The 18293-nt window shown below is 40.0% G+C and overlaps 1 protein-coding gene across 1 annotated transcript in view; it reads left to right on the top strand.

The window, feature by feature from the left end:
- The window catches only part of LOC117266023 (uncharacterized), a 39937-nt gene that overhangs the window by 18194 nt on the left and 3450 nt on the right, over positions 1-18293 (top strand). Inside the window, exons 8-16 of the mRNA XM_078171220.1 lie at positions 10840-10881; positions 11881-11995; positions 13080-13487; positions 13771-14091; positions 14260-14604; positions 16530-16811; positions 16914-17195; positions 17395-17506; positions 17604-17661. Of these exons, the coding sequence (XP_078027346.1) occupies positions 10840-10881; positions 11881-11995; positions 13080-13487; positions 13771-14091; positions 14260-14604; positions 16530-16811; positions 16914-17195; positions 17395-17506; positions 17604-17661 (1965 nt within the window). The remainder of the gene's footprint in view (positions 1-10839; positions 10882-11880; positions 11996-13079; positions 13488-13770; positions 14092-14259; positions 14605-16529; positions 16812-16913; positions 17196-17394; positions 17507-17603; positions 17662-18293) is intronic.

Raw genomic sequence — 18293 nt, 5'->3', positions numbered from 1 at the left:
CAGAGATACACTTTCGGATTCATATTGATATGATCATATTGCTTCACCATAGACTTCTGTTTTCCAAAGCATAATACATTATGAGGCCATTATGACTCATAAATGATAAATATGATGATGAAGTGTGATTCATAAAGATTTGTTTACATCCCCTATTTCTTATGGTAGATCATGTGCAGCAGTGTGGACCTCACAGTGTAGTACTTCCCTGGGCTGTTGCTGGTGTATCTCTTAGTGTGAACGTCCTCTGCACAGTCTTCATGATATTCCTTTGGTATGTTACTACTTCTGCTTTTTATGATTTAAAGTCTTTGTGAATGCATTAGAAGACTTTGAGGCAACACATGGCTCACTCTGTTTTTTCTCTCTCTCTAAAGGAAAGCAAGAACAAAGGTGACACGAAATCAAGAGGACAGAACTTACATGTCTCTGCAGAAAACAGACATCACCAGAGTATGATGTTATTGGTCAAACTCAGGACTCTAGATGTGTTGAAGCTCCTTTGCCATCATTCAGTTTGTATGAATGTATAGATGCATCAGCAGTTCACCTTCCACAAAAATAGTTCTTATTAAAAATGTTCTATTTTTCTTCAGCACTTTTCTAAGCTTCAGATTTGATACTGTACATATATATGCAATCCCACGTAACTGGTCCCTATCGTTAAACTGTGTTTAGATGTTATGATCCATATCATTAACCTGACTTTTGCATTGTTTATATTGTTGGCCTATATATTTTGGATTTGCATCCTATTTGCACCTTCTTGTTATTTTTGACTTTTATATTTGCACTTCTTCCGCTCTGTATTGCAACAGCTGCACAGCAGTCACCCTCAGGATACTTTATAAATAAAGCCTCATCTCGTCTTGTCTCGTCTCATCTCCTCTTGTCTCACCTTGTCCCACCTCGTCTGTCCATCTTGTCCGACCTCATGGTAGGAAGGTATGTAGCGGGCTAAAAGGCAAGATCATAATCAACATTTGAGATAGTGCCATGAGATAAAAGCAGCAATCAATAATACAACATAGGCCTAAGAGAATATAAAATAAATGAAAATGCATGCAAAAACAGTTGTTTTTCTTGTTTTGTGTGTATATTTTATTTATTTTTATTTATTATTTATTTATGTGTCATACACCAGTGAAGGTGCCCAGCCTATAAGGGCTTACAAGACACAAATTTCATAATCAAAGCCAGCAAACATAATCTCCAGAGTACAAACAAAACAAACAATGCAGATTATACATTATACAAATAGAATTCACACAAATAATTCATTCTTTCTTAATTTCCAGGCACTTTTTATGAAGGTAGCTATAGTAAAAACCTCTTCTCTGAAAAACCATTCCAACTTAACCTCATCCTCAGTACAGTCCAAAACAACTCAGGCTTCACATTCTGCATTTTCTGAAATAAAAGCTGCCTGGCTTCATCATATAGTGGACAATGAAACAGAAAATGAAGTTCATCCTCAATTACATTTAAATTACACACGGTACAAAGTCTCCTTTCCTCAGGTACAGAGTTAAACCTTCCTACTTCTATAGCCAGAGGGAGAATCCCAAATCTCAACTGGGCACATGGAGATCTTCTGGATCTATCCAGGGGTTAAGTCACATATGGTTCTGGACAATAAACATTTTTCAACTGACAGTAAGTTCTGAGTTTTGGTTTAAACCAGATGTCATTGGCCCATTTTTCTTTATACTCAAGGAATAACTTATGCTTCACAAAATTGACACTACATCGCAGACCATTTATGAAGATGTGTTGTTGATCAGCTTCATTAAAGATAGCGTTCATTTCACTACACCAAGGATAGTTATATGGTTTATCCCAGTTAAAAACTCCTTTAGCTATTCTACCCTCTGGCATAGAAGACAGACGATTCCAGAGCCTCAGCATTTCCCCCTTCTGCTTAATTAAACAGGGTTCCCAACCCATATCGCCTTGGAGTGCCAACACAGGTGTGAATTTGTGCACACATAAAAAACAACGAATAGCCCGGTTTTGAATAGCATTCACCTTGGAAAACTCCTTCCCTCCCCATATTCCAGCTGCATACAAAAGAATCAGAGAAACACAGACATCATAGAGCTTTGAAAAGGTAGTATAGCCAAGATCTCTACAATTCTTCATTTTACTTATAATAGAACCTAATGCTCTGCCTGACGTATCAACAAGGGTATTAATACCTTCTTCAAACCGTAGGTATTCATCCAGGGTGAAGCCAAGGTATTTGTATGCCCTTGTGTAAGATAATGGCTTAACTCCAACATAAAAATTAAAGGTGCTTCTACTTACTCCATGTTTTCTGAAATGTATGACTTGAGTTTTTTCTTGATTAACTGACATTCTCCACTTTTGGCACCAATGGTTAACAATGTCTAACAGGGACTGCAACTCCTCCTCCCTCTCTGCCAGGATAACGATATCATCTGCATACAAAAGTATGTTTAAATTCATATCACCTATTTGCACTCCAATATCTTCATTTTTAATTTGCTGGGCTAAATCATTTATAAACAGAGAAAAGAGGGTAGGAGAGAGAACATCTCCCTGTTTGACTCCTAGTGGAGTGGGAAACCACCCTGTCTTCATATCATTCACCTGAACACATGCCACTGGGTTTTTGTATAAAGCTTTAACAGCTTTGTAAAATATACCATCTACACCAGCTGAAATAAGTTTAAACTCCAACAAATCTCTGTGAACACAATCAAAAGCTTTTCTGAAATCAATAAAACAAACAAAGGTAGACTTCCCCTCAGAAATTCTAGCTCTGATTACAGTACTTAGGGTGTAAATATGATCTAGACAGGATCTATATTTTCTAAATCCATTCTGCTCCTCCACTAGAATGTTTTCAGCCTCTAGATATTGAGACAGCCTGGAGTTTAGAATATTAGAGAACAATTTATAAACTGTGCTTAAAAGGCTGACACCTCTATAGTTGAGAGGGACCCTTGGGTCGTTTTTGGCCGACTTTGGAATTGGTTTAATGAGTGATTTGTACCAATCAGAAGGAACAATACTAGATTTGAAACATACTTGCATGAAATGGGTCAGGAACTGTAACAATTTAGGTGTTTTCAGTACTTCATTAGAGAGACCCTCAATGCCAGAAGCTTTTCTCAATTTAGCACACTCAACAGCTTTACTAACCTCTTCAAGTGTAATATCTGAATTTAATAGCTGATTGGGCTCATAAGTTTTGTGTGCAAACTTCTCTTCCTGGGACTTTTTTTCTGCACAAATATATTCTAAGAAAGTCTCATCAAAACCATCTATGCCATTATTGCCAGAAAATAAAACAGTAAAATCATTCTCCCATTTGTTGAGCACCAAGTCAAGCTTATGCTCAAGATCACCATTTTCTAGCACAATTTCCATTGGAATTTTTGAGTCTTTCTTAGGACCCAGTTTATTAATTTCTCTCCAGAAGAGCTGAGGATTTTTTATTTGCAAATGCTCTAAACTAAGAGACAAGCCACGATCAAATCTTCTTTTACAAAATCGTAGCTTTTTATCAAAAAGCAACTGACAATGTTTATATTCCATCTTAAGAGCTGCTTTCTGTGAAGGAATTTTGTTTTTAAGAAATCTCCTCTCAGCGGCTTTTAGATTTTTCCATAAGAGAGATTCTTCTTCTTCTTACAGGTGTTAGCCCTGGAAGAATTTTGTATGAGAACCATATCCATCTCTTTATATAGCAAATCACAGAACCGTCTATATAATCTGTCAATATTATCTTGGGATTTTTGACACGATAGGTGTATTTGCATTCAGTCCTTTGAACTCTCTGGGCCTTGATTAGTAACTTTATGCTACGGTGGCCGACAAGGACAAACGCAATGCAAATAGAGAAACGACTGCATATAAGAAAACAAATGCAAAGGGAAAATGCTGCAAATACAGAAACGCGCTGCAAATAAGAAACCAAATGTATAAAGAAAACGCTACATATACACTCATACAACGGAAGTGCTCCAGGCCTCCAGGGGCAGTGCTGAGCTTGCACCCGAGAGACAGTCGAGTGAGCGAGAAGAAGAAAGTTATGTTAGGAGGAAAGTTGGAGCCAGGACAGGCAACACAGAAAGGTATGTATTCTTTTTTATGTTTCTTTCTTTCTTGTTTTTCACATGTGGCCCTCATCTTTTACTGTATAATGGAAGTGAAGCTGATTTACACAGCTGAAGTTAGCGTGCTACAGACTTTCTACAAGAGTAGTGTGTCCGTAGTAGTAATGTTAGCTAACGTTACTGTAACTAACGTTACTGTAACTAACATTACTTTCTGGGACACCCAAGAGATTTAATTGCATTTAACGTTAGTTTATTTTCGACCTCATCTCCACATATGATTGGATACTTTATTGATCAGTGACGGGCTATTGAATAAGAGGAAGGTGGAGAGAGGTGAAAGGGAGAGCAGAGAAGGTGTGTAAAAAGAAATGTAACGGGCAGAGGTGCAGAGGGCAAAAAGAAGTTAAGCCGTGAAGAGATGACAACTCGATTGCAGGTAAATAACGGTGAGAGCACAGGGAGATGACGATAATCGGATAATAATATTGTTTAAATATTTAGGAAAACTAACTATCCACTGTCTCTGATATAACCTTGCCGACCTTGCAAACTCAGCTCTTTTTCCCCCACAGATGTAATGTCACTGTCCGTTCTGTGGCTCTACCATGACAGCTTCCCCAGGCGTTTGTTGTGTGTGTGGCAAAAACATTACATTTCTAAAAGATGTGGCAAACAACCCACCAGAGGAGATGCCCACCACAAGTGCACATCCTAATGCATAGCCAAGCACTTGTGCAGGTACATAGATCTGTAGTTGTAGTGCAGAAAAAATAAGCAGTAAGAAGACTTGGTTTAAGAGTTCAAATTGTGTTCTTGTACTCAAATGGATCTCGGTACTATCTTGCTTACCTAATTCAGTTACAAGCATGTTAAATGTGTTTCAAAATGACTTGCAAAGATCAATGATGAGACCTTTAGTGAGCTTAAAGGGGATCTGCTCATTTTCCAGTTTTATCCTCAGACTCCACGTGAGCTTTGCATGAATCTTAGTCTTAAAAAAAGTTTTTTGTCTTGTACTTTACATTTATGCAGCCCCCCAGTTCAGCCTTTTTCTGAAACTGTTTAAGCCACAAAAGCTATTTAGATCCCGATGAGCCCACTCTGTCCTGCTCCTTTGCTGCTGGAGCAGCGGAAACAAACTATAGAAACTACATGCTTGTGAGCAAATGAAATATGGAATATGTCGACTCACGAGATGACATCAGCTGGCAGGGGCGAAAATCCCATTTCATAGTTGGGGGGGACAATAAACAGTAAAATTTTAGAGAATAATTCCAGGGGGGGACAAGGAAAATAAGTTGTAGCCTGTCTTTTATACAGCATCTTTTAATGCAATCTGACGCTTTAATCTTCTCTCTATCTCTCCAACAGGCAGAGTGAATGTCTATACTTATGAGAAATGTCTTAACAACTAAACATTTCCTGCAATTAAGCTGGTAAACTGGTTTATAACCAGTGTGCTGTGAGATCTACCGCTGCGCACCTCACAACCGTGCATAATAGTCGCGCGTAATGACCGCTCCTCGTCGGTTAAACTGCACGTCTTTCATGTTTGTCTCACTGACAGGTGGAGAGCCTACAGACAGGTACCCATTAGCTACAAGCCACTCCACCACTGACTGCTTTTGTCCTGTCCTCTCCCTCTTCTTTCTCTCCGGTCCTCTCTGACTATCACTAAACTCTGAGCTTCATCATTAGCTTTTAGCTTAGCAGCACTCGTAATTGAGTAGGCTTTTGAACAATGCAGGAGAAATGTTGCAGACAGTTTATATTATCAGCCTGGGCCTGGGGCTTGTTCTAACAGTAAATGGGACGTGTTGTAACTGGTGTAAGTTAAACTCTGTCTGTGTGAGTGTACATCTTACCCTGCGATGCGCGATGTGGGCAGCGGGTCCAGCCACACGCTGCTACTGCTGCCAAGTAGCCCTGCTCGTTGGAAAGAGTGTGGGATATACCACTACTAGGAATGGGAGGGGGAGACTAAGTCTTTTAAGATTTGAATAGCACATTATTGCGCCATTATAATGAGCACCGCTTACATTGTGCTTTCAATAAATACTACTGCATTGTTCAAAAATTATTAATTGTGTCTCAAATTATTGTAGGGGGGGGCAGCTTTACTGAAGGGGGAGTCATGTCCCCCCCCCCCCGGGATTTCCACCCCTGGTCCGTGGTATAGACTGAATGGGAGGAGGCGGCGGCTCAGCGCTGATAGACAGCAGGCAAATCACAGAAAACATTATTACCTCCGCCAAGGAGGTTATGTTTTTGCCTGCGCTGTATGTTTGTTGATAATGGTACAAGGAACAGATGATAAAATTGTGGTGGTGATCGGTTGAAGCGAAGTGGATAAAATAATAAAATGGCGGGAAATCCGAGCTGCTTGGTGGAGGTCTGCGCTCTCCGAGTGCTTTTCTAGTTTCATGATTGTTTCACAGCGGTTCAGCTCTAAACACTAATAGATAATATTTAATTTTATAACCCAAAAACTATTATCAAATTATTTATGATATGAGCTGTTTAAAGGAGCAATAAGTGAAATTCATTATTTCTAGATTGAAGGAATTAAAAAATGTGAAGAACTAGAGGTGTAATTTCATCTGGAGTATAGCATGACCTCACACACCCTCTCTCTGTGTTGATCTCCAGCCCATTGTTTACAAGCCGGTCCGGCTGCGCGTTCATGTACTCCTCCTCCTCCTCTCGGAGCCCTTGGCCCTCCCTCCCTATAAAAGGCTACAGCCGGTGAGCAATGGCAGCACGTATTTTCGAAATTAAATGGCAGAGAGCGGAACGTCCACCTGAAGACGACCAGGATCTGACATTACCTCTAAAGAAACAACGGTTGTTGGCGAAGAAGTTGTCGGATAAAGAAAGGGACAGAACTCGGATTAACATTGGCCTTGCATTTCCAAGGTGGAGAGCACTGCGAGAGCTAAAGGGGCTACAATCTGACTCGGAGGTAGCTCTTCTTCTGGACAGGTACAACATTAAGTCAAATGTCTGTTTTAATTAGTATTACAGTAACGTTAAGCATCGTAGCATGGGTTAATGTCCGGAGCTTGAGTTATTAGTGGCTCAGTCCCAGCAATGGGTCAGGCGTTTCGGTTGTATTAGGTGAGTAGCCCGGCAGCCCAGCTAACATTTGCAATTAGCATTGTAAAATGTAGCCCGGCGGGCAGCCTGGCAGCTGTGTTTAGCTATTCCCCTGCCTACTTCAATGATGATGGTCCCTGTAATAAATGCAATATATTTGCTGAAATGGAGGCGAGGCTCAGTGACTAGAAGAGCTGGTAGAAGCACTCCATAGCTGCAAGGTACTCCAATAGCCGTAGTAGCTCTAGTGCTAACTCTGGGAGCTAACGCTAACATTCCTCTCTTCTCCGTGAGCCTGCCAGGCTCCACGCTAGAGTTCGCCGGAGCCGAGAAGCAGGCTCCCGGAACGTTAGCATGGTAGCTGACTACTGCTAACGCTAACGTCCCCACGCTTCTCGGCTCCGACTCACTGAGCCTGGCGGAGAAGCGTGGGGACGTTAGCACTAATGGGCTGCCATGCTAATGTTCCAACTCTTCTCTGTGAGACCGTGAGCCCGGCTCCCGGCTCAGTTGGAGTTGGAGTGTTAGCGTGGTAGCCGAGTAGTGCTAACAGGAAAGCAGGGAAATAGCTAAACACAGCAGAGACCGAGAGTGAAAGACATTGCTAACTGCTAAACTAAGCTGGCTGTTTAGGTTTTATTTCCTCGCCCCTGTGGCGAGTGAATCCGCCTGCAGTGAAAGCGGGGGCTAACCGGTGCTTCCTCCTCAGGCTCCACTTCACTCAGCTGCCTGACAGACCCGCTGCTTCTTCCCACTTTAACCTGAATAACAAACAGGAGCTAGCTGGGAGCAGCTAGCGGAGCGTTAGCCGCAGCATGACCGGAGGGAAACACAACCAGTTAGCCTCCACTAGCTTCCCAGCTAGCGGCTCTCCGTTTGGATCCAACCGGAGCACTGAGCCCTGGTTTGTTATTCAGGTTAATGTGGGAAGAAGCAGCAGGTATATCGGGCAGCTGAGTGAAGCGGAGCCTGCGGAAGAAACACCGGGACCATCAGCATGTGATAGTCCGTGGAGGTGCTGCGGTGCTCGTCTCACTGGTGTATTGGGGGGGGGTTGCAGAGCAGAGCACTTTGTTTTGCTCTACAGGCAGTGCACAACAGTGAACCTAGCAGTGAAACGATTTCGCTAAGTCTACAATATAATCATGACCTGTATTATACATTAAAAAATGTTCAGAAAAGTAGGCCTCCGAACTGAAACCTGGGGTGTCCCGGAAAGTAACATTAGTTACAGTAACGTTAGCTAACATTACTACTACGGACACACTACTCGTGTAGAAAGTCTCTAGCACGCTAACGTCAGCTGTGTAAATCAGCTTCACTTACATTATACAGTAAAAGATGAGGGCCACATGTGAAAAACAAGAAAGAAAGAAACATAAAAAAGAATACATACCTTTCTGTGTTGCCTGTCCTGGCTCCAACTTTCCTCCTAACATAACTTTCTTCTTCTCGCTCACTCGTCTGTCTCTCGGGTGCAAGCTCAGCACTGCCCCTGGAGGCCTGGAGCACTTCCGTTGTATGAGTGTATATGCAGCGTTTTCTTTTTGTATTTGTTTTCTTATTTGCAGCGAGTTTCAGTATATGCAGCACGTTTCTCTATGCAGCGTTTTCCCGTTGCATTTGTTTTCTTATATGCAGTGCATTTCTCTATTTGCGGTGTGTTTCTGTATTTGCATCGCGTTTGTCATTGTCAGCCACCGTATAAAAATACTACATTCGCGTACAATTTAAAGCTCTGCATTCACATACCTAACATTACCTAAAACATTTTACTGTTTCAGTATGTATATGTGACTCAGTGTGTACTACTGCATGTTATTGATAGATATTTCCATCTATAACAATTCATTTTATAAGTTTTGTATAAAATAATCTTTATCAACAAAATAGCAAAGTACATAAATTATATGACATGGAGTTAAAAGTATGATATTTTTCTGAAGGCTATAAAATGGAAACACAAGTACAGGTTTCTCCAAACTGTGTTTAAATCCAGTACTTGAGTAAATGTACTCAGTTACTTCTCACCACTTGTCAACTATAAAGTCACATCTTCTGCCATGTGTGATTTCTGATAGTTTGTAGCCCGGTTGTTACTTGTTGAGGTATTTTACATCCCTGCTCTGGATTGTTGTGCTGCGTAATGCACAAATGATTTATACTACATGTTGACTGTTTATGTATCCTGTAGGCCAGATGTCAGTGCTAAATTTGATCCTGGAGTTGATTAGTCTGATATATTTGACAGTCACATTTTGTACCATTATAAAGGACTTTTATCACTTCTCCATATTATTCCCACACCATATCAGTGCTAGTAATAACAGACAACTTTCCCTTCACCGTCAGTTTGAGTATACATGCTACCTTCAACCCTTTACTGCCTTCTTTTTGCATGTATGCTCATACCTCATCTCAGTTTCTAGGAGAGGGAATCACCAAGGGCCCCCTGATATGATATTATCAGGATACTCAGCTCATGTTCCAACATTATTGTGACTGCAGATGTTTTGCAACATGCTGAGTATTGCAATAACATATATATATATATATATATATATATATATATATATATATATGTGTGATTTATGTTGCAATTTATGACTTTTTTTAGCTGCAAGTGAAGGAAAAACTTTATCTAATGGGAGTCATCACACTTTCACCTTTTTTTATTGCAGGAGTAAAATATCAATACTTGGAGTTCATCTATCAATACAATATTGCCACACAAAATATCACAGTACTATAATGTATTGATTATTTTCCTCCATCCCTTCCAGTTTCTACCCGTAATTTTGATGAACACTTAAAGCAGTATAAAATGTAAACATGAAGTTATCAGAGATACAGAGAACACAGTGGTGCTGTATAAAGCAGTGTTTAAATAAATAACAATTACAGTGAGTTTGCTAAGAACAGTTCCTTCAGATTTTGCATAATATAAACCAGAAAACAAATATGCAGAAGTGATTCTCTTAAAAACTGCATGCAGTTGAAATGTGGAAACGCTGAACAACTTCCCAGTTAAATTTTTTGATGCCTCATCTGTCACAAGTTACATTTTAATGCAGGACTAAAACACTGTTCACCAGACCATCATCACTCAACTCTCACTGCAGATTTTAGCAAGTAACCCAGACCATTTACAACTACACACATTATATGTGTTGTATATGTTGTGCATTGTTGAAGCAATTTAAGAAGATATACTGTATTTTACATTCAGTTGTTTAGAATAAACACTTAAAAAACAAACAGATATAAAAAACAAAAACAAAAAACCCTGAGGAGAAGTGCTTTCACTAGTTTGTGATTTCTCAAGATATTATTTCTTTGGGGGAAAAATCACATATTAACATCACTTCCCTGTTTTAAAACACTCACATTACTTTGATCATAGAGAGGATAAAAACAACAAGAAGCAAATTAAAACATTTTTCATAATTCAATTTTAAAGGGGCAAATTTCTAATTAGATATATGATACACATACTGTAATGTAATGACATAAGTGTACATGAGCATGTCAGTCTAAGGAGAGGAGAAATGTTGCTCATCAGCGTGTGGGGAAACTTCCTTAAACCTGATTGTTGCACAAAGAGGGAAGAAATAAAAAAGTGCAGAGAAACCAGTTCAGAGCAGAAAAACTCTGACCAGTGTGGAGAGAAGACCGCAGGAGAGAGACACAGGAAGAGGTAAAACATATAACATGCCTATTTTTGTTTAAGATTTATTTCTGAGCTGTTAATGAAATTAATTCTTCCCTGAATAATATAATATACATCTGTGATTTGTGGTTTGCTCATGTGAGCACATAGCTGACATAAGCCAACACCTACACCTACTACATCTACTTTATTTTACTGTTTCATGTTTGCTGTCAGCTGTAAGTAGTGTTATGTTACTGCTCATGAAAACTGAACATTTCCTTATTTTGCTGCTTCACAGTAATAGCTTTTAATTAACAAAATATCAGGGGACTTTTATTGGGAAGTATTTACAAGAAATGAAATGCGTTTATCACCAAAATAGTGCAGCTTTGTTAGCAGCTGTTTTTCAGTAAAAACAAAGCTACTTATACCACAGGGAGGAGTGAGATGTTAGATCAAGAGCTGCAGACAACAGGCTCTTACTGCACCTCTGCAAACAGCTCACCTCCAACAGGTGAACTAATTGGTTACCAGCTATAAAAACCACTAACAGCAAAATAATCTGGGATCTTAAACTGTGGATCAGCCCTTTGCTTTTAAACCTCATTGACTAAAGACAAGCCGTCATCAGTAAAAGACACACTTTGAAGCGGGTAGCCCTGTTATAATGGAAATGCAGATCCCATCCATGCTGGGCTGATGCGCTGAGTTCAGCCGATTCAAGCCAAGCCAGCACGTGTGTATGGAAAAACCCTGTAACTTCCTTCAGCTCTCGCTCTGGAGAGAAATGTGGTCTGGCTGATCAGATCCCAGTGCGGTCAAGTTCTGATCTAGACTTGACAGGTAATGCATCCTGGCATGACTGGATTACATAAGTCACATTAAAAAGACAAGTGTAACCAAAGCCTAAATGCCTTACCACAACAAATGTGAAGTGTGTTAATATCGCAACCAACTAAATCTGCAACATCCTGTATTCTCGTCTGTGATGTCAGCTGTGGAGCTTCCTTTGGTTTAGTTCCTCTATCTTCACTGTATTTTCAGGGTAAAGTTTATCCTGTGGAGGGAGAGACTGTCTGTCTCAAACATCAAATCAGGATGTTTGTTGTCATCCTGGTGACCCTGCTGTTCTCTGTGAGAGGCAGCAATGCTGACACAGGTTTGCATCTTTTATTATAATCTCGTTATGATGCCGACATTAAAGAAATGAATGACATAGATAGATATAATCTGCCATGATTAATGTCCTTAAAGTTATTTCGCATCTATTAACTGAGTTGGAAACGATGGACTTGTTATGTAAATGGACATTTTGTTAATCATATGTGTCACAAACTGGCTCAGAGTATGTGACAAGAAGGGAGTCCACACAAAAGATTTACTTAAAACAAGCCAAATTTATTAAACTAAAATTAACTTAATAATCAATGGAGTGTGTAGATCAGCAAAGTCAGTCATGAAAGCCATGCATGGGTGAGTGTCAGGTGTTCTGTGGAGGTGTTGAAGGTGCAAACCAAAACCAAAGATGCTCAGTGGATGTCAGCTGAAAGGAAGGGAGAGACCAAGTGAACAGATCAGGCAGCTTTTATAGCTTGGAAGCCCAGGTGAGCCTAATCATGGTAACGACCCTCCCATGTCAGCCAGCTGTCTAATAAGACTGGCTGAAACATTCTCAAAGACATTGGGAGGGGCGTCACATATGTATAAGGGATAAAGAAACATGTAAAATGCTGAAATTATGATCCATTCTGCTCTACAGCAGAGATGTGAAACAAAAACAGTCATAGTAGCCTTCCTTCATACTTTATTAAAGGGAAATTCTGGTTTATTTCAACCTGTCTCCTTTCGTCCTAAATTTGTTTCAAGTGACTAGTGACATAAAAATAATAGTTAGCATGTTAGCCGTTAGCCTAGATACAGCCGGGGCGCATAGTAGCGTCAGACCTGTTAAAACATAAGTGAACGGGCATACTTCAAGTGCAAAGTTAGTCCACTAAACAAGCTTTTTTTTCCACAAAGACCGCCTCATATCTGACATAAATGTCAGAGGACATATAGAAAACGACATGTAAACATGTTGTCTTACCTTACCAGTGTGCTGCCATGTTTGTTTCCCATCTAGCTCTGCTTTCCAAAGCGCGGCCGAAATAAATAAGGTTGAAATAAACCGAAATTTCCCTTTAAATATGGTGCATTATCAAAATTTAAATATTCTAATATTCTTTCATTGTCTTTATTAACAGGTGCAGATTGGGGAAGACAATTCTGTAACAGAGGATACTGTATCACTCTTAGTAAAGGAGAAATAACAGCAGAGGCTGGACTCTGTGTTGTGATACCGTGTCTTTTCACCACTGAATATGGCTTTATACCCCAACATATAGTTTGGTACAAATGTGAACCATCAAAACAAAGATGTGGTGATTCAGACATTATATTCCACACTAACAAGAACAACAAAAAAGTTCAGTCTGGGTTCAAAGGACGAGTGTCACTGTTGGAGCCTGATGTGTATCAGGGGAACTGCAGCATCATCATCAATGACCTCACTGAGTTTGACCCTGGATCATATCAACTCAGAGTAAATGGTTTCCTGAATGGGAGGGAAGTTGGATATACATTCTATACAAGAGCAAGAGTCTCTGTTAAAGGTACAGAGAGCTACAACAAATATATTCAGTGAAGATGTTTATTGTTGTGCCTATAAACTGCAACAGTATATTTGGTGAATTTATGTTCTCAGTGGAGCATGAAGTAATGTTTTGCATGTGTTGACCTCTCATGGCAACCAGAGGAACTGCAGCAGTTCCTGATAAACTCCTACTTACTCCACCAGTGTTTAAGAAAGTATCTGATAATTTTGGCCCATGTTCAAGTGAATTATAACCCTCAAGCTGCTCACCTGATTCCACTCATGGACTGCTCTCTCATTAGGTCTGACCCAGAGGCCCACAGTGATGATTCCTCCTCTGACAGAGGGACAGCAGACCACACTGACCTGCACTGCTCCTGGTCTCTGCTCTGGATCTGACCCTGAAATCACCTGGATGTGGAGAGGAGCAGGAGAGACGGACTCTCGCACCACAGGAAACATCACTGCTTTCAAGACTGAGGATCTGACTGCTGTCACTCAGGGACACAGCTCAACTTTGACCTTTAACCCTTCAGCTAAACACCACGGCACTGAGGTCACCTGTAAGGTCAGCTTCACAAACAACATCACAACAGAGGAGACGGTGACTCTGAACGTGACCTGTGAGTAACACATACTGTACTTTATTCACAGCTTTACTTTTTACTATCTGAGATGTTTGATATGAGATAGTCTGTCATGTCATTTCTGATGCTTTGCTCAGGTGTGTTGGATTTTTTAGTGGTGCCATTATTTTGTATATAATACAATATACAATTTTTGTCTCATAGATGTGAAGGAAGTTGAAATCACTGGGAATACAAGTGTGAAGGAGGGTGAGGCTCTGAGTCTGATCTGCAGTGTTGAAAGTTTCCCTCCAGCTCTCATTACATGGACTAAATATTCTGATGAAATGCAAAATAAAACAGAAACTATTCTGCAGAACGACACTGTTACTGACCTGCAGAACGACACTGTTACTGACCTGCAGAACGACACTGTGACCTTCCTGAGAAAAAGTGGAATGGACACCTTTTCCATCCTTAATGTGACAACAGCAGATGCTGGACTGTACATCTGCACAGCAAAACATCAGAACAACACCCTGATGGGAAAAGTTAATGTCACAGTGATATGTAAGTACACTGTACAACTCTTCTACGACAGAAAATGTCTTGTAGTTTTTTCCCTCTTTCCTCTAATCCAGGAGCTGAAGCTATTAACTCTGTTTAGAGCAAAGGACCTCACTAACCATACCAAATTCAATTCCTGAATAACTTCCACAGCTCTGCCCCTTTAGTTTATAATGAACTTTTAAAAAAAAAATAGTCCTAGGACCTATGAAGGCTTCCACATGGTTCTCAGCTCTACCGGAGCCACATGTTTAAAATAATAAAAATCTTGTCTGTTAAAGCCGCTCTGTGGAGAGTTTGAAAATATTTAGACTTTGGCACCCTCCGATGGTAATTATAAAACAACAAACAAAACAGAAAACACTAACAGACAGTACATGTAAATAGGGCTGGGCGGTATGGCCTAAAATCAATATCACGGTATTATTTTCGGGGGATGCTGTGACGGTATGATATTGCGGTATTGTCTCTGGTATCTCTCTTTTTTTTTGTTGTTTTTTAAACCTTAAATAAAAATTTAAAAAGCCATACAAGTGTAGGATGGAAAGTATTTATCGTGAGAAGTAAAACGGTTGCTAATCCATCTATTATTGTGTATAAAACATTATATAGTATGTATAAACATTAGAGGGAGGAGGGAAGGAAGGTGGGCCTAAAATAAATGAATAAAAATAAATAAATTAATGAATAAAAGAAAAGAAAAGAAAATAGAAAGATAGTTGACTTTTACTTATTTTTTTCCCCTGTGCTTTCCCCTGGGGGGGGGGGCTTCTCCCACGGGCCTGGGTTTGGGGCAGTCAGTCAGGCCACCTCCATCACGTAGCGAGGGAGGTGCATGAGGCAGGCCAGCCGCCCGCCGGCACATTGAATTGCCTTGTTGCTGAAATGTGCAACATAAATACACTTGACTTGCCTTTCGGTTCTGTCCAGTCTTATTTGTCCTCCTGGTGTAGCAATAACAGTGCTAGTTGGCATTGAAAAACAGTGAATGACAATGGGGAGCATTCAGCAGCTGTACTGTCGTGATTGGATGATTTTACAGTACCAACATCAGCCATCAGTGACAACGTGAGAAAATGGCATGAAATCACATGTGAGGACTTCTTTCATTTTGAGTGGCAAGTTCACTATGTTCCACAACTTTTTAATTTTTTTAGTCTTAGAAATGAACTCACAAAATGTCAAGAAAGGAAATATTCTTACATTTGTTTTCCTTATTAAACAGAAGAATACAGCCATAGAGTTTCTCTCTTTCATCAAACTAAAACTAACATAATTGTCTTGTAAACACGTTAACAAAAATAAATAAATAATCACTGAAATGATCTTGGTTAGTTTCCCACAGTTACAGCAATCACCAACTCTGGTTTTTGAAATAATTTTTTAATTCACAGAGTTAGATGTGAAAATATACTCTCTGTACACACCATTCATCCCTACTGTTTCTCTAGGTGTGTCAGCTGCCCGCTGAACAGCGGCTCTCAGTCATTCTTTGGTGGCAAACCATTACATTAGCAAAATAAAATATATAAATAAGTTAAAAGATACAACTGGTGATATACCTGGCAACCATGAAGGTGTATAAGCTATTATATTTATCCTCCACACTTTGGGAAAAAGTGTCTGGAAAAAAATAAAAACTCAATACCAGCTTGCAAGTAAAGAGTGATAAAGTTGGCAACACTCAGCAAAGTGACCACACTTTGGCTCTAAAACAGAAGTAATATTATAACATCACACAATGCGGAAGCGCCCTAGTTCACACAAAGGATAAGGTCAATTATTGTCTATAAATATTGTGAGATGTTGTAATGTGTTTAATGACTTTATCTTGTCATTATTTAATTCAATGAATTCTGTATTTGATTGTTTCTGACCTCTTTTACATATCTCAACTTAAGATATTATGTTCATAATTTGCTTCACAGATATGAGGAAACTTGTAATCACTGGAGACACAACTGTTGAGAAAGGAGGTGCTTTAAATCTGACCTGCAGTGTTGAAAGTTTTCCTCCGTCTCATGTCACATGGACTGTACGTGGTTCCAACACAAACCTGCAGAGTGGAGCTGATAGTGACTTACAGAAGGACACTGGATCAGCCACACTCTTCATCTCTGATGTGACAGCAGAACATTCTGGACGGTACATCTGTACAGCACAACACCTGGGCACAACTGTGAATACATATGCTGATGTCACTGTGACTTGTAAGTACACCGTAATAATCTTCTGAAAAAGGAATTTCATGATCACATTTTACACTATCTGCTTTTAGTTGTGATGTTATAATTCTGCTTGCGTGTTTACAGTGTTTTCAAAGATCTTGGAAACCTCTGGATGTGTGGTTCAGTCAGAGGTCCTGACTTGTGTGTGTATCAGTGAGGGGTTTCCTTTGCCCACCATCAAATGGCCGCTGTTGAAGAATCACACTGAGTACTCTGTCGTTACCACTGTGTCAAACCACACGGTCAACAGCACTGTCACTGTGACTGTAAAAGACCACAGCACTTCTGTTGAGTGTGTCAGCAGCAACACAAATGGGGAAGCAAAAGAAAACCTCACCATTCGAAATGACATCTCAGATCAAGATGGTACGTGTTCTCAACTAAAACACATCAGCAACTGTAGACCACTGCTTTATGACATTTTTAGTGCCTCTTTTTTTTTACTGTTACCTTTGTCCTCACATAACCGTTGGACAAGCTTTCAAAAGGAAATAAGCCATTGCATGTTTTTTTAGTGTTCAGAACAACATGAACAGCAACATTTTTCTTTTGTTCATGACTGCAGGTCAAACCAGTGAAGTACTGAAAATTGTCTCACGGCCTGAAGTGATCATTGCCTTTGTGATTGGGGCAGTTCTTTCAGCTGTCCTTTGCTGTTTGGCAAAAAAATGCCACAGGTACACTTTTGAATCCAATGATGAATTTCTGATTTGTTTGTGGATCTTATTCATTCTTTAATTTTGTTGCTGTCTTTAAATGCATTCACCCCCTCAGAAAAAAACAGAAGAGCTCTGGAAATCTGGAGGTGGTGACCGGTCAAGAATATCCACTGGTATGTACATTACTTCAGCTAAGCAACAAAGAGACTCCTAGGAGAAACAGTTTCATAGTTACAAACACATTCATAGACATTACATTACAGTTACCTCAGCAATACCAAAGATACAGCAATTAAGGAAGAGGTTGGGGTAGTAGAGGGAACCTCAGCATTAGCAGATTAATAATTAGGAATGTCAGATTTTAAGGATCTGAGGATCCCTAATTAGCAGCACAATATTAAAAGATTATGGCATGATTTGAAAGAAATGGTTGGCAGTAATGTAAATATACCAGAGAGAGATTTTACGCTTAATGTATACAGTTTTGATTCATCATCTTGTTCCAATGCAATGTTCTGCTGCTCTACCCACCCAAACACGTTACAGACCAAGTAGCCCTCCTCTTGGCAACGGCACTTCCTGATAGCACTGCCCTTCCCCCTCAGCAGGACAATGCACCATGCCAAACCATAAAAACTGCACAGGAATGGTCTGAGGAACATGAAAAAAACTCAAGGCATCAACCTGTCCTCCAAATTCAACAGAACCCAGTCTTATTGAGCATTTGTGGGACATGCCAGTACCCCAGAGGTACCCCTAAACCACAGTGGGGCCTCCTTGGATCAGACTCTGAGTGTGTTGTGTG

This window comes from Epinephelus lanceolatus, chromosome 10, assembly GCF_041903045.1.
Source record: "Epinephelus lanceolatus isolate andai-2023 chromosome 10, ASM4190304v1, whole genome shotgun sequence".
Taxonomy (NCBI): domain Eukaryota; kingdom Metazoa; phylum Chordata; class Actinopteri; order Perciformes; family Serranidae; genus Epinephelus; species Epinephelus lanceolatus.
This window is presented reverse-complemented; position numbering and strand designations above follow the sequence as displayed.